General features: G+C 40.8%; 4 gene segments (V, D, J or C); 3 read left to right on the top strand and 1 right to left on the bottom strand.

The window, feature by feature from the left end:
• Positions 1 to 914: 914 nt before the first annotated feature.
• On the bottom strand, positions 915 to 5,621 carry LOC126024192 (immunoglobulin kappa variable 1-39-like). The segment is given in 3 exon segments: positions 915 to 1,327; positions 1,435 to 1,497; positions 5,603 to 5,621. Coding segments are annotated over 3 exon segments (495 nt in total).
• A 3,512-nt stretch (positions 5,622 to 9,133) lies between these two features.
• Positions 9,134 to 9,610, top strand: LOC126024191 (immunoglobulin kappa variable 1D-33-like). The segment is given in 2 exon segments: positions 9,134 to 9,182; positions 9,291 to 9,610. Coding segments are annotated over 2 exon segments (369 nt in total).
• Positions 9,611 to 15,805: 6,195 nt separating this feature from the next.
• Positions 15,806 to 17,563, top strand: LOC126024190 (immunoglobulin kappa variable 1-5-like). The segment is given in 3 exon segments: positions 15,806 to 15,860; positions 15,968 to 16,250; positions 17,383 to 17,563. Coding segments are annotated over 3 exon segments (519 nt in total).
• A 3,950-nt stretch (positions 17,564 to 21,513) lies between these two features.
• LOC126024189 (immunoglobulin kappa variable 2-24-like) lies at positions 21,514 to 22,282 on the top strand. The segment is given in 2 exon segments: positions 21,514 to 21,562; positions 21,945 to 22,282. Coding segments are annotated over 2 exon segments (387 nt in total).
• Positions 22,283 to 23,898: the final 1,616 nt, after the last annotated feature.

The raw sequence follows: 23,898 nt of genomic DNA, 5'->3' as shown, positions 1-23,898 counted from the left end.
TATCAAAGACTTCTATTTTCATCTGTTTGCATGCCTTGAGTACTTTTTCCGTTGCCTGTTCGTTTTTCTTAAGGTTCTTTTCCAATTTCTTCTGTTGTGTTGAGTTTTTCTGCATCACATCTTCCAGTACTCCGATTCTCTCCTCAGCTGCTGATATCCTGTTGGCAAGGCTATCCATTGAGGTTTTCAGTTGAGCAACTGTGTTTTTCAGATCTGTTATTTCAGTTTGGAGTTTTCTGATTTCTGTCTTTGTGTTTTCTTCAGATCGATCTATGCTCTTTTTGAGTTCTATGAACATATTCCATATTTTTATTCTAAACTCCTTATCTGAAAGGTTAATCAGGTAGTTGGAATTTATTAGGTCATCCGAGCTTTCATCTTCATTCTCTGTGGATGGTGTTTGCCTGTGAGGTTTCCCCATTGTCACACTTGTAATGTGGTTTTTCCTGCGTGTTGTGGTGGGTTTCATTGATTAGAAAGAGTGTGCGGCCACAAAGCGAAGCGAAGTGCTCTTCTGCTGCCTCTAGTTGACAGTCCACAGAGTGAACAAAGGCACAGCAGGGCAGAGCAATCCTGCAGCCCCAGAATGTACTCACTAAGCAGCTTCAAAATGCAGTTTTTTGGGGCTGCACTCCCTAGGCCTCTGAGGAATCCTTCAGGGATTCAGAAGCACAGTTTCAGGCAGACAGAGATAAAAGTTTCCCCTGAAGTCCCTAATAAATGATTTCTATAATGCTTAGAGTGACTATTACTTCAATATGAACTCTGAGTAGAACTGTCACCCAAATTCTTAAGAATAATAATGCCTCTTAAAAATATTAACAGATCTAGGGTCATTTTAGTGCAGATGAGATGAGACAAAGAATATAGAGTTGAACGTGTTCCTTCCACTTCTTCATAAGTCTTCCACCACATCACAATGAGGCTGCATATGACACTTTCTCAGCATCTGGAGGCACCAGCAGGAGAAGCTGCAGCTGCACAGTCATACAGCTCATCCCTGGGGTTTTTGTTATGGCCTGTATTACTGTGGTAGGATAACTCAGACGCTGCTCACAGTAATAAGTGGCAACATCTTCAGACATTAGGTTGTTGATGGTGAGATGGAAATCTTTGCCAGATCCAGTGCCACTGAATCGGGAAGGGACCCCAGAGTGCATGTTGGATATATATTTGATCAGTAGTCTAGGAGCTTCCCCTGGTTTCTGCTGATACCAGTTCAAATAACTGTTAACGTCTTGACTGGCCTTACAGGAGATGGAGACTTTCTCTCCCAAAGATGCAGACATAGATGGAGACTGGGTCATCTGAATATTTCCCCTTGCACCTGAGAGAGAAAAGAGAAACACTCATTATCACCATTCATCACCCTTCACTTCCTTTCTCCTAAGCCCATGGAGCACTAAGCCCAGTGAGCTCTGATTCAGGCCTCACTTGAGATCCAGAACAGCAGGAAGCTGAGGAACTGCACTGGGACCCTCATGTCCACTGTGTATCCTGACTATGACTGAGGCTCCACAGGGCAGACCTAGTTTTCTTGAGTGTTCTGGGCAGGGAGTTGTGAGACTTGCAAATGAGAAGGGGCTGAGCCTGCTGGGTAGGCAGAGGGGTGGAGGGTTTGTGTGGGAGCAGCACAGCTGAGGGCAGGCATGGGTTTTGGGTGACTCAGAGGAAGCAGAAATTAGCAACAGAGAACATGCTCTTCCCAGGTGTCACAGAAGGGCAGCAGGATGATAACTGAAGGTAGTGTCCTCTGGTGTCCCTGAGAGTCAGGACTGTGCTTCTTGATCCCTGTGCCCCAGAGAAAGACTCCATGAATCAACACAGAAAACACAAATACATCTGTGAAAGTAATTGAAGGCTAAGGTCATGTTCTCTCCACATCTGCAGAGACTTGTTCCCTTTCCAGCTCTGTCTTTACATTGACTTAATACTTCTTTATTAGTGGGAATCCTAAAGCAAAACCTAATTTCATTTTTTTTATTTTTATAATTTTTTTTATTTTGAATTATGAGAACAAAAGATGCAAAGAAAGAGGATAAGGTAAAGTTACAGTGGAATGACAATCACCCATAACATAATTATCAGAAGAAGTCCCCTTGCTGATATCTTAACTTTGAACTTTCATCAAAGAAAGTTAAGATAAATAAAACAGAATCCATGTGCAATTACTTTGTCCCTCAAGTCCCCAGATTGTAGCACATTATAATATTTCTTAACAGCACACAAGGCAATCTAAAGCCATCAAACTTACGTAAATCCTTAAACATTAGAGGCATAGTATTTTTAACATTTCCATGTACATGCATATTAGCTTAAGTTAACCTCAAATTTTAAGTGGGTGCGTTTTAAGGATTAGAGTCAAAGGAGCACAGTAAAAATGGTGTTAGAGTGGCAATTGTTGTTTGCATAGGCCCACCAAAATATGAGAGGCATGGAAAGGAATAACCTTGGCCTAAATACAAAGAGATCCTACCCCTGAAGTTTCCTGGCATAAGACCAGCTCTAGGCCTCAGGAAAGTTATCGTTCGATCCAAGACATTGTCTGTAGTGCCAACACACTTTTCACACAGTCTCTGTTGTTGGTCTCATGTTTCTGTATTAAAGATTCTGGAATCTGCATGTCCTACATTGAAGTCATGATGTGGAGTGCCTTCTCGTTTCACCTCACCATGAAAGGGCAATGCAGAAAGCCCTTTTCTGTAAGCAGGTTGTTGTTGTTAAGTCTTCTCAGTGTTAAGGGAAGTCTCTTTTGAGCAGGACGATGTCTGAGCAGTGGTAGGGTCTTCCATGGTAGAGGATTGCTTCCAGGTGATGTTATAGACAAACCTCACAATTAAGGGGCAATACAGCAAGCCCTGTCCAGTAAGCAGGTCTTTGTTCTTGTTGTCTTCTCAGTGTTAAGGGGTGTTTCTTTTGAGTAGATGTCAGAGCAGCTGTAGGGTCTTTCCTGGTACAGGAATGCCACCAGGTGATGTTATATACAACCTTGGATGTTTTGTAAATGTCTTCTGTAGATCAAGGGGTGAATGGAGAATGCCCATTCTTCTGAGGCCTGTGCCAGGTCTTTATGTCAATGTTCAGGGTGTAAGGTCTCATTGCACTACAAGATTTGTGTGTTCCCATTTTTATTAGATAAGAACTTATTGGTATGTGTAGTATTTTTCCATGTTAGTGTGCCTACGCAAACAAGATATAAAGCCACGTGGTGCTATCAGATATATGGGGGCATAAGAACATTTCCAACAAGACCCATGTCTTGGTTCAAACATAAGTATTAAACTGAGGGATTCTTTCACACCAAATTCCATATTGAGCAGTTCACAAAGAGAAGATAAAAAACATGGGGGGGGGGGATCATCACTGTATAAGAAAGTATTTAGCAAAAGTTATAGCCGTCAAAGAAAACACCCATAAAATGTTGAAAAGATATGTGTCCTTTTTATGCCTTTTAAAATAGTTGGGTGGGTGTTAACTCTAGGGCACCACTTTGGTCTGTGACTTAGGACTCAACAGTACTTAAGTTAGAAAGGGTATAAAAGGAGTAATGATGATAGGAGTTAAAGAAGTTAAAGAGAAATATGAACTTATGAAGGGGTATGCAAAAGGGCAGAGTAAAAAATGGACATTTTGCATACATAAAAACATAATTCAATGATAGTGAGTACTATTAAAGTTTCTTGTGAGAGTACTATTAAAGTTTCTTGTGAGAGTACTATTACAGTTTCTTGTGAGAGTACTATTTATGTTTCTTGTGAGAGTACTATTAATGTTTCTTGTGAGAGTACTATTAATGTTTCTTCTGAGAGTACTATTAATGTTTCTTGTGCGCGCGCGGGCGATAGCCCCCGCGCGATTTTGAAAATGTAGACTGAGCAGAGCTTACCAGTGCCAGCCAAACCTCCTCCTGCTAGACTTCGGCTCCCAGGAAGGAGAGATCCTTCAAGAAGCTGGGAGACCAGAAGCTCAGAGCCCCACCCAGACCCTCCCTAAGGAGCCGCATGGATAGTGGGGGAAGGCCTAGGGTACCTTCAAGCTCCACCAAGGGACCCAACTCACCGGCTTGCCCAGGCGTGTGGCCCGGGGAAGCCCTGGAGATCTGGGGCAAGGCGGCAGAGGGGTGCTGGGGTTACCCAAGTCCCGCACCCCCCCCCCCTAGGCCTGGCCAAGCAGGCCTCCGGCATGGCGGGGGCCTGCCAAACCTCCTCCTGCTAGACTCCCGGCTCCCAGGAAGGAGAGATCCTTCAAGAAGCTGGGAGACCAGAAGCTCAGAGCCCCACCCAGACCCTCCCTAAGGAGCCGCATGGATAGTGGGGGAAGGCCTAGGGTACCTTCAAGCTCCACCAAGGGACCCAACTCACCGGCTTGCCCAGGCGTTTGGCCCGGGGAAGCCCTGGAGATCTGGAGCAAGGCGGCAGAGGGGTGCTGGGGTTACTCAAGTCCCGCACCCCCCCTAGGCCTGGCCAAGCAGGCCTCTGGCATGGCGGGGGCCTGCCAAACCTCCTCCTGCTAGACTCCCCCCTAATTTCATTTTTGTGTTTTTATATGGGAGGCAGGTGGGTCCCTGACCTGTCCTGGGTGTGGAGTTGGTCCTGGCAATTCTTGACCACTTTAGTCAAATATTTCGATGCCTAACACTGAGGATATGTAGCTTGTGGTTCAGGGGATCATCGCAATGCTTTGACTCCCCAGGACCAACCACATAGTACTCAGAGACTTCCAGAAATCCCAACATCAGTGCTGCTGAAGTTGTGGTGCTAGGGAATATGGGTGGATTTAAGGCACAGACTTCAGTCGTTGTACTTTTTCTCTAGTCCTAGCTTTGTCTCAATTGAAAATGAGACAAAGTCACACTCTATGGGGTTTGCACAGGAGAGTGACCCTGTTCCGAAAAACAGACCAGGAAGCAATAATTGGTTCATACAGTAACCTACAGGCATAAGTGAACAACAACAAGACACCCTTCCTCTGAATACCTAGAAAGCAGCTCATTGAGTTTGATACATTTGGGATCAGAAAACTATAAAAACAAGAATACAAACAAGAAAAGCAACAGCCACTTTGGGTGAGAACCTCTTCCTTTCATTGGGAGCCCCTAACTTACTTGTGCCTCCCCGTGGAATGTGTCTGTAGGGTACAAGGAGACCTTGGGGTCTCTTTATGCTCTGATCTCTATTTTTTTTCCTTTGTCTCATTTGACTTTATGTTATTGTTTATCATACCTGACTACAAAGAGACACAGTGAAATAAAATCATGTACTATTTGGGGTGGTGTGGATCAGGGCAACCCCAATAATGTTTATAGAAGATTTTCAGTACTGGACTTCTACTCATACTATAGTGAACATGACTTTTCTTTATTTTAATTCATTCTATTTTATTTAATTTTTTAAATTCTTTTAAATTTCTTTTTTTTAATACCGTGATTACAAACATGATTGTAGTTTGGTTTCAATCATAAAAAGAACACCCTTCCTTCAGCAGTGCAACATTCCCACCACTAATGATCCCTATCTCCTTCAACCCCCACCCCCTGCCTGTATTCTAGATGGGCATTATACTTCTCCTATTCATTAATATTGTCATGAACATGACAGTTTACCTTTGACAGCTAAGACCATGTTTCACCCATCTCACTACAGGATCCCTCTCATTTCTGACAAAGGGACCCTAACTGTTACTTATCCAGGCTGTGTCTTGTCAGTTATAGGGCCTGTCTGTCACCTACTGGCTTCTTTGTGATACAGCAAGTTAAGATCTCAGTGTCTTGCTCAAAAGAGACTTCCCTTAACACTGAGAAGACTTAACAACAACAACAACGACCTGCTTACAGGATAGGGCTCTCTGCATTGCCCTTTAATGGTGAAGTGAAACTAGAGGACACTCCACATCCTGACTTCAATGTAGAATGTGCAGATTCCAGGATCTTTAATACAGAAACATGATACCAAAAACAGAGACTGTGTGAAAAATAAAAGTGTGTTGGCACTACAGACAATGTCTTGGATTGAACAAACTAGCTTGCCTGGAGCCTAGAGTTGGTCTTATCCAGAAAACTTCAGGGGTAGGGTCTCCTTATATTTAGACCAAGGTTTTTCCCTTACATGTCCCTCATATTTTGGTGGGTCTATGCAAACAATAATTGCCACTCTAACACCGTTTTTACTGTGCTCCTTTGACTCTAATCCTTAAAAAAAAAAACACACTTAAACTTTTGAGGTTAACTTAAACTAATATGCATGTGCATGGAAATGTAAAAAAATACTATGCCTTTAATGTTTAAGGAGTTACATAAGTTTTATGGCTTTGGATTGCTTTGTGTGCTGCTAAGAAATATTATAATGTATTACAATCTGAGGACTTGAGGGATAAAGTAATTGTACATGGGTTCTGTTTTATTTATCTTAAAGTTCTTTGGCTGAAAGTTCAAAGTTAAGATATCAGCAAGGGGACTTCTGAGAATTCTGTTTATGGGTGATAGTCCTTCCACTGTAACTTTACCTTGTCCTCTTTCATTGCATCTTCGTTTTCATAATTAAAAATAAAAAATTAAAAGAAAAAGATTTCAGTGTCTGATGCAGATGATGTTGCCTAAGACTTTTCACCAGTCTGGAAACAGACACTGTAATATCTATCACCAAGTTAGGTTTTTGGTTTCTTTTTTTTTTTTTCTTTTTTTTTTTTTTTGGTTTTTGGTTTTTGGGTTACATCCAGCAGCACTCAGGGGTTACTCCTGGCTCTACACCCAGAAATTGTTCCTGGCAAGCATGGGGGACCATATGGGATGCCAGGATTTGATCCACTATCCTTTTGCATGCAAGGCAAATGCATTACCTCCATGCTATCTCTCTGGCCCCACCAGGTTAGTTTTAATGATTTCTTGGCTTCATAAACTGCTCCATTACTTGAGCATAAATGACTCACCAGGTGATGAGGATAGAAGAGAGATGTGTTATCTAGAGTAGTAGCTATGATCCTTATAAAATAAAAAAAAAACAAGTAGTGTTTGAAATAATTTCTTTTTTTTCCATGCTCAGAAATCGCTCCTGGCAAGCTAGGGAGACCGTATGGGATACCTGGATTCGAACCAATGACCTTCTGCATGAAAGGCAAACGCCCTACCTCCATGCTACCTCTCCAGCCCCTGAAAGAATTTCTAAAGGCAGGAGGAGGAATCTCCTCAAGTGACTAGTGAATACTGGGAAACAGAGGACTGCTGAGTCCTCTGGGAAATTGTTATCCCAGCTTCATGCCTCCTTCTAGAATATTTGGCCTTTCTCTGAGTCAGATATGTGGATGAAAATGGCCCTGATAAGCTCCTGCTCTTCACTCAGCAGATTTGAGGCTCCTAACAAAAGCCACCAGGACAGGCACCACCCCCAAAAGAGGGCAGGAGGAGAAATTGTCTTCTCTTGAGGTTTATGTTCAATGTAGGTCTCCTCTGTTACTTGCCACATCATGAGGATCCCTGACCCTCCTCAGGGTATTCGAGTACTTTGAACTGTGTATGTACTTCTGTGCTAGAATTCAGGGTCTCCAGAGTCTGGTGTGGACTGTTAGTATTTAATTGTGTGATGGTGAACACCATGGACTGTAAACCAATAGTTGGATTTGCAGTTTCTGGGAAATGCTGTGAGTGAAGCAGAAGTAAGGTGATTGTGTAGTTGGGTGGTAGAATATTGGTTTACAATTCACAATTTGATTCCAACAAAACAAATATCATCCCTGCTTTTTCTATCTTTTTTTTTTTTACAACTTGGTTTTACACAAAACAGGAATTTTCCTGATTTTAACATGTATCTTGCAAATCTGGGCAGAACTAGTTCAGGTTAGGCCCTCTGTCCTTGTTCCCCTGACCTGGTTGTCTTTGTACTCAATTAAAACTGCAATCTGGCTGGAACCTCTTGCTCTTAGCTGGAGGAGATAGATTGCTACTCAGCCAAGCATAATTCACTCTCAGTTTTGCTTGGATTATTTCCTGTGGTGATCCTTGCTCTACAACCACTTCCCCTGGGTGGAAATATGGAATTTGGGGCCATTAGTGTGGAATGGATCCTTTAGGACCATGGTGCCCACTCCCTCAGACAGCAATGATCTCTGCTCCGGCCCTGACAGATACTTCTGTGTGAACACACATTTCACTCCACACTAACTCCAACACCCTACAGAGCCAATCCTGCTCTTCATAGCGGTGTCCACCTATGGTCTATGAATACCAACGTCTTTGGTAGTGTTCTCATGCCTTCCCTATAATCTTAACACCTCATTCTCCGTGAGACACCCTGTCCTTCATCTGTTCCCTTAAAGCTTTGATCTCTTAAAAATAGAGTTGAGTGACCAAGGAATGCACAACTTAAGTTTCACAGTTACACAGTACATTTTATGAGGAACTGGTCTCCCCATCCCATGTAGACACATGGATATGACAGCTTAGGGAAGAAAAGGAAAAAAAGAAGAGTGTTCAAGAAGGCCAAAGGGGTTTCTTGTCAATACAGTGACAGAGCTGGAAAGGGATCAAATCTCTACAAATATGGAGGGAAACATATCTTAGGCTTAAGACAGAAGGAGAGGGGCTGGTGAGGTGGTGCTAGAGGTAAGGTGTCTGCCTTGCAAGTGCTAGCCAAGGAAGGACCGCAGTTCGATCCCCCAGCGTCCCATATGGTCCACCCAAGTCAGGGGCAATTTCTGACAGTTTAGCCAGGAGTAACCCCTGAACGTCAAACGGTGTGGCCCAAAAAAACCAAAAAAAAAAAAAAAGGACAGAAGGAGAGTGAGAGAATCTGAGTGGAGGATGTATTGTCTTAATGTGTGTGTCTCAGCTTGGAGGAAACAGGAAGCAGTGGCCTGAAACACTGGTATACTACAAGACACTCCCCTTTAGTACAGAAACTTTTACCCACCTGTGACCCCTGGGATGATCATGTTCTCTGGGGACAAAGATTTGCTTCCCCATTTTGACCTGAACCCTCATCTTCCCTTAGCTGTGCTCCTCCCACACAAATCCTCCACCCTCTGCTTGTCCAGCAGGCCCAGCCCCCTCTCATTTGCAAGTCTCACAGCTCCCTATCCTGGACACTCAAATATACTGGGTCTGCCTGTGAAGGCTCAGTCTCAGTCAGGACACACATTGGACATGTGGTCTTCTGTGCAGATCCTCAGCTTCCTGCTGCTCTGGCTCTCAGGTGAGGAGGGAAACCAGGACTAACTGGGTTTAGTGCTCCCTGGCCTTCAGGGAAAGGAACTGAAGGGTGATGAATAGTGATTATGAGTGATTCTATTTTCTCTCTCAGGTGCCAGGGGTGACATCCAGATGACCCAGCCTCTTTCTGTGTCTGCATCTCTGGGAGAGAAAGTCACCATCAACTGCAAGGCCAGTCAGGGCATTAGCAACTATTTGAACTGGTATCAGCAGAAACCAGGGGAAGCTCCTAGACTACTGATATATAGGGCCACTAATTTAGATACAGGTGTCCCTTCCCGGTTCAGTGGCAGTGGATCTGGCACAGATTTCACTCTCACGATCAGCAGCCTAAAGTCTGAAGATGCTGCCACTTATTACTGTCAGCAGTATGAAAGTGATCCTCACACAGTGATACAGGCCAGAACATAAACCTCAGACATGAGCTATGTGAGGCTGGGCAGCTGCAGCTGCTCCTCATGGTGCCTCCACCTGCTGAGAGTGTGTCACATGCAGCCTCACTGTGATGTGCTAGAAGGGTTATAAAGAAGGAGAAGTGACACTTGAGGCTTTTTATTCTTCCTCTCAACCCATCTGCACTGAAATGACCATGGATCTTTTTTTAACTAATACGCATGATTATCCCTAAGAATGTGGGTGACAGCTTTACTCAAAGTTCATACTGAAGTAGTCATCCTATGCATTCTAGAAACTATTATATTAATTTCTACTTAAAATTAATAATAAAATATTTTCCAAAAGCAAAGTGTTAAAGTAGGGTGCACCCCACTGTAGCCATATCCAACTCCATATACTCAGCTCTACACATAGAACTGTTTGTTTCAGCTGGTCAATAACTGCTATGCGTGCCCCAATCTTGCCATTAGTACTGTTATCGACTTCCCCACCTTCACATCTACACACAGAAATCAAATAATCAGAAAAAAATCAGGCTAAGAACCCAGTTAATATTTTATTCTGTTAATTCATATTCTCTCCTTGTGGTCCGCAGGTCCAGGCAGAAAGTTCAGACAGACTCTCTGTCACCAGAAAAGCGCCACAAAGTCACAGTCACTCCGAGGGGCACTAACCCCTCAATCAGCTGCTGCTCTTATTCTGAGGCTTCTGTCACTTTTTGTCTCTAGACCATGCCTTAGGGACATCTCTGAACTCTCTCTCTTCTCACTTGACCCCACCCCTATACTCTTCCAACAGCTGTTCCACCTAATCTCCTCCACCTGGCTTAAAACATCCTCTTGACTGAAGAATAGTGATTTAATTGGGGCTATGAAACATTGCATCTAGAACCTTTGACTCTAACTCACTCACTTACCATTGATCTGGGCAAGAGTCCACTATGTTGTGGACATATGGAGTTGTCAAATTCTGCTCTATGAATGCCACCAGCTCTGAAATTATCCACAATCAATTCCTTGTAGTTTATCCCTCAATCTTTCTCGGACACTTTGTCACAATATCATATGGTCTCTCAGTCCTGATGTGTCTTCGTTATTTCAAGAGATTTGTGACCAAGGGAGATGTAGGTGATGGGACAGAGCCATTTCCGTAAGAAATAAGTCTAGCTGGATTGTCTCATCCATTCCATTTATCTAGATTTATATCCTTTTGGACAGTTCACAGGAAAAGGAAGGAAAGAAATGTGGAGAGTTCACATAGTCCATGGAGGCTGCAGGTCTTGAGTGACTCCAAAGCAGACTTTGCAGATTTCAAGGGAACCTAACCTTAGCTGGAAGTAGCTGAGGGAGGAATGTAGATCTCAGCAGGAGACAATGGGCTTGGCAAGCGTTCTTTCATGCACTGACTTATGGTCACAGATCCTAAACATTTTAACCATAATATACATTCTTTTACTTTACATTACTTTTAATTTCTTCACATATTTCCTTATGCATTTATTTTCTTACTATTATTTCATTAAATTACCTTGAGATACAGAATTTCAAAATAGTTTAAAAATGACTTCTAGTCATACAATAGTCCAAAGCCCATCCCACATAAAACTCCCTCTCAAATATTTTATAATTCAAGAAGAGACTCTTGGATCAAGAATAAGGTTGTATTATAAGGTTCCTTTTCTTCCTAACTACTCTCTTTCCCTCTCTAATGGTACTTCAGAGAGAACGGGTATTTCCTTTCTTTTGTATCTAAAGAGAAGTTTTTGTTCCCTTTTCAATGGTATTGGGGTTAGTTTTCAATTTTGGTCATCTTGCCCTACAGGGTATCCTAGGGGAAGTCTCTCATAAACTACATTCAGTTTTCCTAAATCCTCCTTGACATGAGACACTACGTGAGTTCTCTACCTATTTTATTGTGAGAGCCGGGACCAGGAGTGTTGGGAAAAGATAAAGACAATTTCTGTCTTATGTGTTTGTTTGTGTTTGGAATTTGTAAGGGGATTTGTAGGCGATCTCATTAACCTTTTTTCTCACTATACCATTTTTTTTGACTCCCTTCGACTTTAAAGATGTATTTTTGTGGCATGAATTAGTTCTGTGCCCACCAAACACCAGGCATTCATCAGCTATTAATACCCATTAGTATCAGGGACTTAATTAGTAATGTTATTAATTATTAACTATTAATTTTTAATTATTTTAGTATAAGACTATGGCTTTGTCTTTTCATAAAATGGTAAATAAAAAAGATAACTCTTAAGAATATTAGATCAGGTGAACACTGGTCATTTAGAACTGTGTTCTCTTTTCCCTAGATTGTATTCTTTTTAACACAATCCCATCTGCACTTAGGGGGAGATAACGACAGAAACTGCAGAGATTCAAATGTTAATCAGAGATTATTTTGAGAAACTCTATGCCAAAAAACATGAGAACCTGAAATAAATAGATAAATTCTTGAACTCATAACATTCCATGGTTGAATCAGGATGATGTAGCATATCTAAATACCCCCATCACTATTTTTTTTTTTTTTGGTTTTTGGGTCACACCCGGCGGTGCTCAGGGATTACTCCTGGCTGTCTGCTCAGAAATAGCTCCTGGCAGGCACGGGGGACCATATGGGACACCGGGATTCGAACCAACCACCTTTGGTCCTGGATCGGCTGCTTGCAAGGCAAACGCCGCTGTGCTATCTCTCCGGGCCCCCCATCACTATTGAGGAAATTAAAATGGTAATCAAATGTCTTCCCAAAAACAAAAGCCCAGGCCCAGATGAATTCACTAATGAATTCTTTCAAACCTTTCAAGAAGAACTACTACTAATCTTAGTCAGACTCTTTCATGAAATTGAAGAAATAGGAACACTTCCAAATAGTTTTTATGAAGCCAATATCACCTTGAATCTAAAACCAGACAGAGATGCTGCCAAAAAAGAAAATTACAGACCAATATTTCTGATGAACACAAATGCAAAGATCCTCAACATATTCTGGCAAATAGGATCCAGTGCCTCATCAAGAGGGTCATACACCACGACCAGGTAGGTATCATTCGAGGAATGCAAGGATGGTTTATTATACATAAATCAGTCAACAAAATACACCATATCAAAAAAAAAACATGATTCTATCAATAGATGCAGAGAAAGCATTCAATAAGGCCAACACCAATTCTTGATAAAAACTCAAGATGGAAATGAATCTCTCTCTTTTTTAATATTTATTTAAGCACTATGGTTACACACATCATCATAGTTGGGTTTCAATCATAAAAGGAACACCTTTCACCAGTGCAACATTTCCACCACCAGTGCTCCACCATCTCCCTCCTAAATCACCCCCAACCTGTATTTAAGAAAGGCATTCTACTTCTCTCATTCATTAATATTTTCATGATAATTGTTAATGTAGTTATTTCTCTATCTGCATTCACCCCTCTTTGTGGTGAGCTTCACAGCATTAGCTGGTCCTTCTGGCTCTCATCTCAATTATTTCTGGGCAGGAAGTGGGGAGGAATGATATGGAGGGTAATGGTGGTGGGAATGTTGCACTAGTGAAGGGGATGTTCTTTTTATGACTGAATTACAACTACAATCATGTTTGTAATCATGGTGCTTAAATAAAGATATAAAAAATAAAGAAGAGATACTTCTACCTGGGAGGGAAACACAATAATTGATCACAGCAGAGACCAATCTATTATAAGACACATTCTGTTATAAGACATGTCAATCTTGAGCTCTAAGTTACAACCCTGTTCAAGCTGTTTCTGGACTAGACTTCCTTAAATAACTGGTATAGACTGTGGAAATTATGCACGTGCCATATTAGAGATGGCTTTATTGAAGATAATGGAATTTGGGCCCGGAGAGATAGCACAGTGGTGTTTGCCTTGCAAGCAGCCGATCCAGGACCAAAGGTGGTTGGTTCAAATCCCGGTGTTCCATATGGTCCCCCATGCCTGCCAGGAGCTATTTCTGAGCAGACACCCCTGAGCACCACTGGATGTGGCCCAAAAACCAAAAAAAAAAAAAAAAAAAGAAGATAATGGAATTCTTGGCAAGTGGAATTAAAATTGTATTTTTCATCATATATTTCAAAACAAAAAAATATATGGCTTATCATAAAGACTTTGTGTCTCATTTAAAGAAAGGCAAGTCACCATCTCAAGAAAGAATTTTGTTCTCTGCTAGATGGAAAATAATTCCTGGCTGGAAAGAAAATCTGACAGTCCTGAGTATCTGACTGCTATGGTTTTAAGTTACTTGTTCCTCTTTCTGCAGTCCTATTCTATAATAAACATCCAATGCATTTCCCTCTATGAATAGTAATTTTATGTGATTTCAACACTCTTTTTACTATAAAAAATTTCTTATAAAAAAGTGTACATTATAGAAAATGTAAGAAAAGCTTTAAATTACAAAGCTGATAAATCAAATGCAAAAAAGCAATTTATATTACAAGAGTTTGGGATATATAATCTAGCATTAATTTTGATCTTAACACATATACATGAAGTATGATAACTGTGATGAAGCATGATAACTGTGATGTCTTCAGCCTATAATTCTGTTTTCTCACAATTGAACCCAACACACATAACACAGGGCAGTTGACAGCCTTGATATTCTGGGTTAACACTATCTGTCTTTATAGCAAATTGAACCAATTAAACTTTAATCCCATCATTGTGATAGAGGGGTTTTTCCCCTGAGGCCTAGATGGTGTTCAATGTAGCACAGGCTGTGGATATTTTACTCTCTTTTTCTTTTATTTCTTTTTGGGCTACCAGTGACACTCAGGAGTTACTCCTGGATATGAGCTCAGAAATCACTTCTGACTCAGGGGACTATATGGGACGCCAGGGGACAGAACCACAGTCCAACCTAGGTTAAGGCATGCAAGACAAACACCCTACTACTTGTGCCACTGCTCTGGTCCCAGACATTTTCCTTTTTTAAATTTTTTTTTAATTTTTATTTTGATCATAGTGGCTTACATATCTTTCACATTAGTATTTTAGGTACATATTAACATTGAATCAGGGGAATACCCATCACCAAATTTGTCCTCCTCACTTCCCCATTCCCTTTCTGCAACCCATATCCTCCACCATCACCCCCCAGGCTGCTAGAGTAGGTGGTCCCCTCTTTGTCTAGCTTACTATCAGTGATCATACATCTGTTTGGTCCTGGTGCCCTCCCTTGTTTCTCCCTCAATTTGAGAGGCTAACCTAGATAAATCGAGTTATATGGTTTTGTTTGAGGGAAAGAAAGGCAATAGAATGGGGTAAAAATTAAGCAAAAAAAAATTTTTTTTAAATGCATTTAAAAAATATGCTGAAAATGGGCGGAGTCCTTCTAGTGGCTATCAGCCTCAGTTTGAGAGAGGACATATGTGATCACAGAAATTAAACAAGTTTGCCATTGAGTGAAATGGCCCTCTTTGTGCTATTCTATTGTTCTGTCCAGACCTCTGTTTAATATAAATGGCTATTTCTCACCTAATACTTCTCTGGGATCAGTGAAAGGATAGATAGTTCATGTCTGTGCTGGGTCAAGACAGAGCCGAGGAACCTCTTGACCTAGAGCATCTCTAGGTATAGGCTTGACAGTTTCTGGCACTGCAGAATCACAATATCTTTGCCTCCATGGGCCCCTGCACTGATGTTTAGTCCAAATGAATGAATGTTATTCAGAATGAGAATCAGGTTTGTGAGCCTACAAAAATCACTAAAATACTTAAAAACATTTTTACTTAAAAAATGTAGAAAAATATACTATTGGGATATTATATTACATATGATCTAATATGTAATGTCAAGTAATGTCATATATAAAATCTAATTTTCCTTAAAAACACATAGATGAGAAATTATAGATCTCTGTAGGCAATTTACAAAGTGTCTTAATGTGTCTGTCTCAGGGCAGAGGGAACAAATAGCTGTTTCCTGACTCACTGGTACACCAAAAGACACTCCCCTTCACTACTGAAACTGGTGGCCACTTGTGTGCCCTGGGATGAGCATGCTCTCTGAAGGCAAAGTTCTACTTCCCCAGTCAGGAACCTGATTGCCCACACATTCCCTCCCCTCTTCCCTGCTCAGCAGGCCCAGCCCCTCTCATTTGCAAGTCTCACTGCTCCTTGCCCAGGACACTCAAGAACACTGAGTCTCCCCTGTGTGGGCTCAGTCACAGTCAAGACACACAATGGACATGAGGATCCCAGTGCAGTTCCTCAGCTTCCTGCTGTTCTGGCACCAAGGTGAGAATGGAAGCCAGGGCTCACTGGGCCTAGTGCTCCCAGGGATTCAGAGAAGAAACTGAAGTGTGATGAATGGTGAGAATGAGTGTCTCTATTTTCTCTCTCAGGTGCCAAGGGTGATATCCAGATGACCCAGTCTCCCTCTGTGTCTGCATCTCTGGGAGAGAAAGGCACCATCACCTGTAAAGCCAGTCAGGACATTAGCAGCAAATTAGACTGGTATCAGCAGAAAGCAAGGGAAGCTCCTAGAATACTGATCTCTGATTCATCAAGCTTGCAATCTGGGGTCCCTTCCCGATTCAGTGGCAGTGGATCTGGCACAAATTTTACTGTTACCATCAGCAGCCTAAAGGTTGAAGATACTGCCACTTATTACTGTCTACAGTATAAAAATTTTCCTCCACAATGATACAGGCCAGAACATAAACCTATGACATGAGCTATGTTAGGCTGGGCAGTTGCAGCTGCTCCTCCTGGTGCCCCAACCTGCTGAGAGAGTGTCACATTGCAGCCTCACTCTGTTGTGGTAAGAGGATTATGAATAAGGGGAAGTAAAACTATAGGTTCTTTATTTTTCCTCTCATCTTAATTGCACTTAAATGACCCTAGATCTGTTGATTTCATTGATAGGGATTTTTTGGGGGGTTCACACCTGGCAGCGCTCAGGGTTTTCTCCTGGCTCTATGCTCAGAAATTGCTCCTGGCAGGCTAGGGGGACCATATGGGATGCCGGGATTCAAACCACCATCCTTCTGCATGCCTTAACGCTAGGTTATCTCTCCAGCCCCAAGGAAATTTTTTTCATAAGACAGTTTTACTCAGAACTCATATTGAACGAATAGTCACTCTACATGTTTTAGAAATTATGTATTCATTTCTACTTAAAAATTAATAATAAAATATGTTCCCACAACAAAGTGTGAAGTTAGCTGTACACACTGTAGTCATATTCAACTGCATATCCTCAGCTCTATGCATAGAAGTGTTTGTCTCAACTGGTCAAGAATTGTCATGAGTTTCCCAAACCTGCTATCAGTACTGGATACAGGCTTTCAAACCCCAATATCTACACACAAAAATAAAATAATCAGAAGTAATCAGGCTATAGCTCCCAGTTTAAAATTTATTAATCATGTTTCTCCTTATGGTTGGCAGGGTCTAGACAGTGAGTTCAGGCACAGACTGTCTGTCACCAGGAAAGAGCTACAGGGTAACAGCCACTCTGAGGGACACTAATCCATCTATCTAGCTGCTGCTCTTATTCTGAGGCTTCTGTCACTTGGTGTCTCTGAGAATATGCTCTGTGGACAGCTCTGAGCTCATTCTCTCTTCTCTGAAGATAGCCTTTCCAATCTCTTCCCATCGTCTCTGATCCTTAATTATGAATTACCACATCCTCTTGACTGTGAGGAAAAGTGATATAATTGGGGCAACTCACCTCACCCACCATTGATCTAGACAATAGTCAACTGTGATATTTCCCCTTGTTGGCACACGCTTCATCCATTACTACACATCATGGCAGCTCCCTATGGACATATGGTGGTGTCCAACTACTCTCTGTGAAATCCATCAGCTCTGACAGCATCCACACTCACTTCCTTGTAGTTTATCCCTCAGTCTTCTTTAGACATTTCTCCTTTGTACTATGGTCTCTGGTCTCTGAGACCTGCTGTATCTTAGTTACTTCAAGAGATTTGTGACCAAGGAAGGTGTGGGTGATGGGACTGAGTAGATTTAATATGGAATAAGTCTAGGTGGATTGTCTCATCCATCCCATCTATCTAGATTTATATCCTTCTGGACAGTTTATGGGAAGAAGAAGGAAATAAATATGGAGAGTTCACAAAGCTGCAGGATTAGAGTGACTCCAAATGAAAAAAGTATCAAGGGTTTGCAGATATCAAGGCAACCTGACCTTAGAGCCAAGCTGGAAGTAACTGAGAGATTCTCAGCAGTGAAGGAGGCTGTAGGTCTCAGCAGAAGACTCAGATTGGCCTGTAAGATACTCTTTCATGCACTGATTTACAGTTCTAGATCCTCAGCGTTTTTTTTAACCATAATACATGTTCTTTTCATTTAAATTTCTTCATATATTTCCTTATACATTTATTTTCTTTCTATATTTTTTTCATTAAATCACCAGGAGATGCAGAGTTTAAAAGTTGTATATTGGGACCGAGCAATTGCACAATGGGTAAAAAGTTTCCCTTGAATGTGGCTCACCCAAGTTTGATCTCCTGTAAATTCATATAGTCCCAGGGCTTGTCAGGTGCAACTTCTGAGCACAGAGCGCCACTAGGTGATGCCCCCTCCCAAATTCTTTATCGTTGACTTTTAGTCATACAATATTCCAAAGCCCATAGCTTCACCAGTGTTTATTTCTCACCACCAGTTTCCCTAGACTCCTTCCCTATCTCCATTCCCCCACAGCTCAACTCAATGACACACATTTCTATCAATCTACCAAAACTTTCTTCTTTCTCTCACTGTAGTTTGCAATATTGTTACTGAAGAAAGATATCGTTTTACTTTCTTTAAGTTCTAATTTCTGTCAGAGTAAAATCTCAAACTTTTTAAAGAACCTATTTACTCACTGCATCTCTGTCTGGTTTTGTAACAATTTTTCATCCCAAGAACATCAGAAGCTGGCCGGTGTGTCAACTAGTAAAGCATGTACTAGGACCCAAGTAATGGCCCTGAAAATGCATGACCTCAAGCACCTCCACCTGGGGACATGCTGGCTCCTAGCCCTGCAGAACCACAGCATCTTTGCATCTTCAACTCAGCATTTAGTTGCTCATAGAGGGCAACTGAAACTGTTCAGTGTCCACAGGCTTCTATGAGCATAACAGAAGCAAATGCCAAAATTCATCAGAGTATGATGGCAGGTGTATGTGGATATAGATTCCCAGAGTACATCTCACATGGTACATCCTCCCTGTCAAGAGACTTGCTAATGTGGGCTAGAGAGACAAACTGCTTATTACTAGGGTCTAGGAGAATTTGGAGACAGTCTTTCATCTACTACCTTGACTTAGGAGATTTGAACCGAAATTGTGATTGCAAATTTTAGTTACTGACAGAGATAATGTTTTGTATTCAATACAATAAGGTATCCCTTCCCTCAACTTCCTGATGTCCCAACCTCTTATTTTAGTATGTAAATGTCCACCTGAATGATGATACCAACCCACACCTGGCATTGGCAGGCTGTTTTAAATAAAGGATAAAAGAGTCTGGCTAGGGGCAGAGGATGAGAGCAGCAAAAGGCAGAGAGCCAGAAGAGAAGAAGCAAGAAGCTGCTCAGCAAAGAGATCAGGTAGCAGAAAGACTCAAAACAGATAAAATGCCATGGAATAAAGTGAGTTGACTCCATGAAACTTTAACTGACTGCTTGTGAATTATTCCTTCTTCGTTACCCTGCTATTCCAGACCCAGAAGAGCAGAAGGGGCTACAGGTGCGGTGCCTGGGGCAGCCTCATCCAACACATGGGCTTTATACATTATTTTTATATTTAATCAACACCTTTAATTATGAAATGACATTTAGACTCAGAATAGTATTACAAGAAAATTGCAGGCCAGTGAGGGATCACGTAAAAGAGGAAAATTTCAACAACTGTGATATTAGCCAAGCCTCGGTAATAAAGATGATGATTCTGGCCTGCTCAGGCATTGAGACTCACAGAGTGAATTGAAATTCCTAAATATCATCATCTAAGGAGATACTTTTTATCAGAAGATTCCTCATTATTCAGAATTTTATCCACTATGGATTGGAAAAAAAATCCACCATTTTATAACCGGATTATTTGTGCTTGGATTTTCTTTCCTATAACAGGACCATTTAGCTATGAGGTCATATCTGTAGGAGAAATCATGATATCTCTCAAAAGGATAGAGTCCAGCTCTGCTTTTTATGTTTTGTTTTCAGTCCCCATTAATCCAGGCTGAACAATCAAATCTTAGCAAAATTGATCCCTGCCTCTGGCCAAGATGCACCAAACCTTGTCCTGACAGACCCAGATATGGGCTATCACTCCCCTGGACCCTGAGCTCTGACTCAGCTGACAAAAAGAAATGTGAGGATCTCATGGGAATGTGCATTTGATCTGGGAACTTCTCAAAAATACAAACCCTGAACTCTTTGGGAAAAAAGAAACTGAGGTACCACCCAGAGGCAGACATCAAGGATTCCCCCAGAACATTAGAACTCTCAGAAAAGGAGAAGGGACAGAAGCATCCATGAAGATGCAACATTCAGAGGTTGTACTGTCAACAGTGCAAGGCCCTCAGTAGACAATGCCCAGATTCATATTTGTGCCTTCAAAACTCCAGAAAAACTCTTTTGGAAAACCCTTGAAGAACCTGTGTTCTCTTAAAAATAGACACAACCTATATATTTTATATATAGTCTACCCACACTGAGCTTAAGTGCTTCAGAGACACAAGAAATAATGGGAAATAGTAGTTCAAATACAGATAGGGCTTAAGGATACAAAAAATGATGAAATATAAACAAAATCAAAAAAGGAACAATAGTAAAGAACAATAAAAAAATGCTTCAATTTATATTTATAAAGCATGAACATACTGGTAGATGACTATATAGAAGTTCTGTTGATTAGTAGGAGACAGATGATTAACTAAAATTATGAGAGAGAGAAAAATTTAATTATTTATAGAAAAATTTATTTAGGACATAAATTTAGAAAATTTAAAATATTCTGAGATTATATTGATAGTGAATATACAAAAACTATTAAACTGAACATTTTAGAACATTTCCATATTGCTTATGGTATTTCTGTGTTATTATTTTAATTCTTTTTTACTTTTAGCATATATTTGACCTGTTATCTTTTATACATTTGTGATCCATGGTTTGCTGCTTTAAAAATTTATGTATTATAGATAACAGACATTGAGAAATATTTGTCACATTACTTCATAAAAATACAATGCAATTTATAGACACTCATCATATCTTAGATCCCAACAAAAATCTGAGGAATATAATTAAAAAAGGAATTTAAAGTTTAATTCAAACATAATACTTTGGTATTCTTAAATATGATCAAAAAATTAGTAATTTGCTCTTTTATTTATCTTCCTTTTTTATTTCTTTCCTGTATTTTTTTTTCCTTTTCTAGTTTTTGGTCTAGACCTAATGTTCCTCAGCACTAAATCTCAACTCTGTACTCAGGAATAATGCCTGTCAGTGCCAGGAGGTGGAGGGATGCCAGGGATTGAACAAGGTCAGTTTTGTGCAAGCAAAAGCGCTATTCACTGTACTATTTTCCTACCCAAATCACTTATTTTAATGGAAATACCTTGTTATACTAAGTATAAAATATGCTTGAGCAATTGCTATGAATTTATAAATATGAAAGTGAACAGAAAAGTACTGAAATATTTTTTTATTCTAGTTTGCTTATATTTTTCAAATGATCTTATTCAAATCATAGAAAATATTGCATGCTACTTGATTCTGAGTGGAGAGTTAAAACCTTCCCCAACTTCATCAAGGCAGTTTCAGTCATCCAGTTATTTGCATATGAGCCCCTAGGGAGGATCTTCCCTTGCAACTCTGAAATAAAAGTTCATTGAACTCTGGTCTTTTAGGGACTACTGAGCTCAACTTCTCAAAATGAAGTTCCCTGCTAATCTCCTAGGGCTGTTGATGCTCTGGATCCCAGGTAAGGGCAGCTTATGAGAACTCATGAGAACTTATCAGGAGGGAGAGTCTGGAGGCAGACACCACTGTTCTCCAGATTTAGCTAGAATATACCTGCTTCTGAGATTTGCAACTCTTACTTTTGAGATTGGGGATGGAACACTCAAATCTGTGAGGGGAAGCATACAGTGATAGCAAGGATTTGTGCTTTGTTGATCGCTGTTGCAGAGAAAGGGAGAAAGGTTAAGAGATTTCACAAGACCCCTGTTTGTGAATTATTTTCCCTCATTTTAAATAAAATGCTTAGTGATATGGACCAAAACCAAACACCTCCCTCTCCCCAACACAAAAAATAGTTCCTGAAATTCTTCTGTAATCTGTTTTTCTTTTTCTCATTGCTTTAGGATCCAATGGGGATGTTGTGCTGACACAGAATCCGCTCTCCTTGCCCATCGTCCTGGGAGAAACCATCTCCATCTCCTGCAGGTCCAGTCAGAGCCTCCTACATAGTAACAAAAACACCTATCTGCACTGGATCCATCAGAAGCCAGGCCAGCCTCCAAGGGGCTTGATCTATAGAGTTTCTAATCGTTATTCATGGGTTCCAGACAGATTCAGTGGCAGTGGGTCAGGGACAGATTTCACACTGAAAATCAGCAAGGTGGAGCCTGAGGATCTTGGGGTTTATTACTGTGTGCAGACTATACATGCTCCTCACACAGTGATACAGCCCTGCACATAAACCTCCCTGCCTGTTGGGGCTCAGATGTCCTCCTATGTTTACCATCTGCGTGAGAATGATGAAGACTTTAGGGGAACTCAGTGCAGCTGAAAACTATAGAATCATAAGTCTCTGTTCCACTTCATACAACACAAGTAAAAACCATCTCAGAGACACAACCTTGTCCTGAAAACAGCAAAAAGATTGAGGAGTCCTGCTGTGCTCACTGAACAGAGACAAGTTAAAGAAAGCTGACTGGAGCTGTCATCCTTGTTCCTTCTGCATTTGTATGGTTGTGCATAAAAGTATTCATGGACCACTATAGAATGGTAGTTGGAAATGATCAATGTGGACAAGAACTGGATGCTGAAAGGAGATAAAGTGATATGCTTTATCTCTCTTCAGTAAAAAATAAAAAACCCACAGTATGTAAATAAAAAATAGAGATAGAGAGCCACAGATAGAGACAGATAGGGAGAGAGAGAGCATACTTGAGAGAGTGTGTGTGTCATACAGGCAAACTGATGCATGTGGAGGAAGAAAGATAAAATGAGGACATTGGTGGTAGGAACTGAACACTAATGAAGGGATGAATATTAGGAAACTGCACAGCAGAAACACAATCATCAACATTTTTGTAACTGTGAAACTCAGGTTGATTCTTTTAAATATTTTAAATTACAAATAAAAATTAATGCATTTAATGGCATGGACAAATAAGATTTGGGTCTCTATATAACAATTTAAGAGAGATTTTATTTTAGACGAGCATTTCCCAGTATGCAAGTTATTGCCTGATATGGTGATTTTAAGGTATTTATCCCTCCTTCCACTTATATGTTTTCCTCACATGAACTTGTTCCCAGCAACCTAGACTTATTACTCTGCTGAGAATAGTTGCTACAAATAGTCAGGTTAGTTATATTAAGGTTGTACATAGACTTTCACAAACCAAATACAAGAGCTTAAAGCCAAAAAGAGGGAAATCTTTAGTGCTTTCTTCTATGCCACAAAGTAGGTGACCAATCTAGAAGGACTAGGACATAAAATAAAAGCCAGATGCTTACTGACATTGGTGAATAAAAGATGATATGAGATATGTTTCTTGCACCCTAGTAGACATAAGGATTCTAAAAATTGCACTTTATAAAACATAACCATGAACAGCTATGGTGAAGTTAAAGTATTGGTGAAATACTTAACTCCTGTGATCATGTTTCTTGGGATTGGATGACTAAGGGTATCTCAGGTGCTATATAAATCAGAGGAAATTTGTGTGTTGGGGAGAATCCCAGAGTTGAGATGCCTGCCTGGTTTTCAAGGTTGGAAAGTGATCTGCTGAAAGCTTTCTGGGAGACTAATGCAGATCTCAGGGCTCCAGGACTTCAGTGCTCAGTGGGCTAAGGAAATTCCTTCCTCATTAGACTTAATAAAACCATACCTACATCATCAACACAATGGGGTATCTGTGAGCTTCAAGATGTTGATCTTTATCTTATTATATCTGAGGGTGGTTTGACTTTGGAACCAGGTGGACCATGCAATGAAATGAAAATCTATTGGCAAGAGACAAGTTACATGAACAGAAGATTAAGTGATAGAAGCCAAGTCCCATGTTTCTGACACTCATGGAGGAA

Source organism: Suncus etruscus, chromosome 12, assembly GCF_024139225.1.
Source record: "Suncus etruscus isolate mSunEtr1 chromosome 12, mSunEtr1.pri.cur, whole genome shotgun sequence".
NCBI classification, from domain to species: Eukaryota; Metazoa; Chordata; class Mammalia; order Eulipotyphla; family Soricidae; genus Suncus; species Suncus etruscus.
This window is presented reverse-complemented; position numbering and strand designations above follow the sequence as displayed.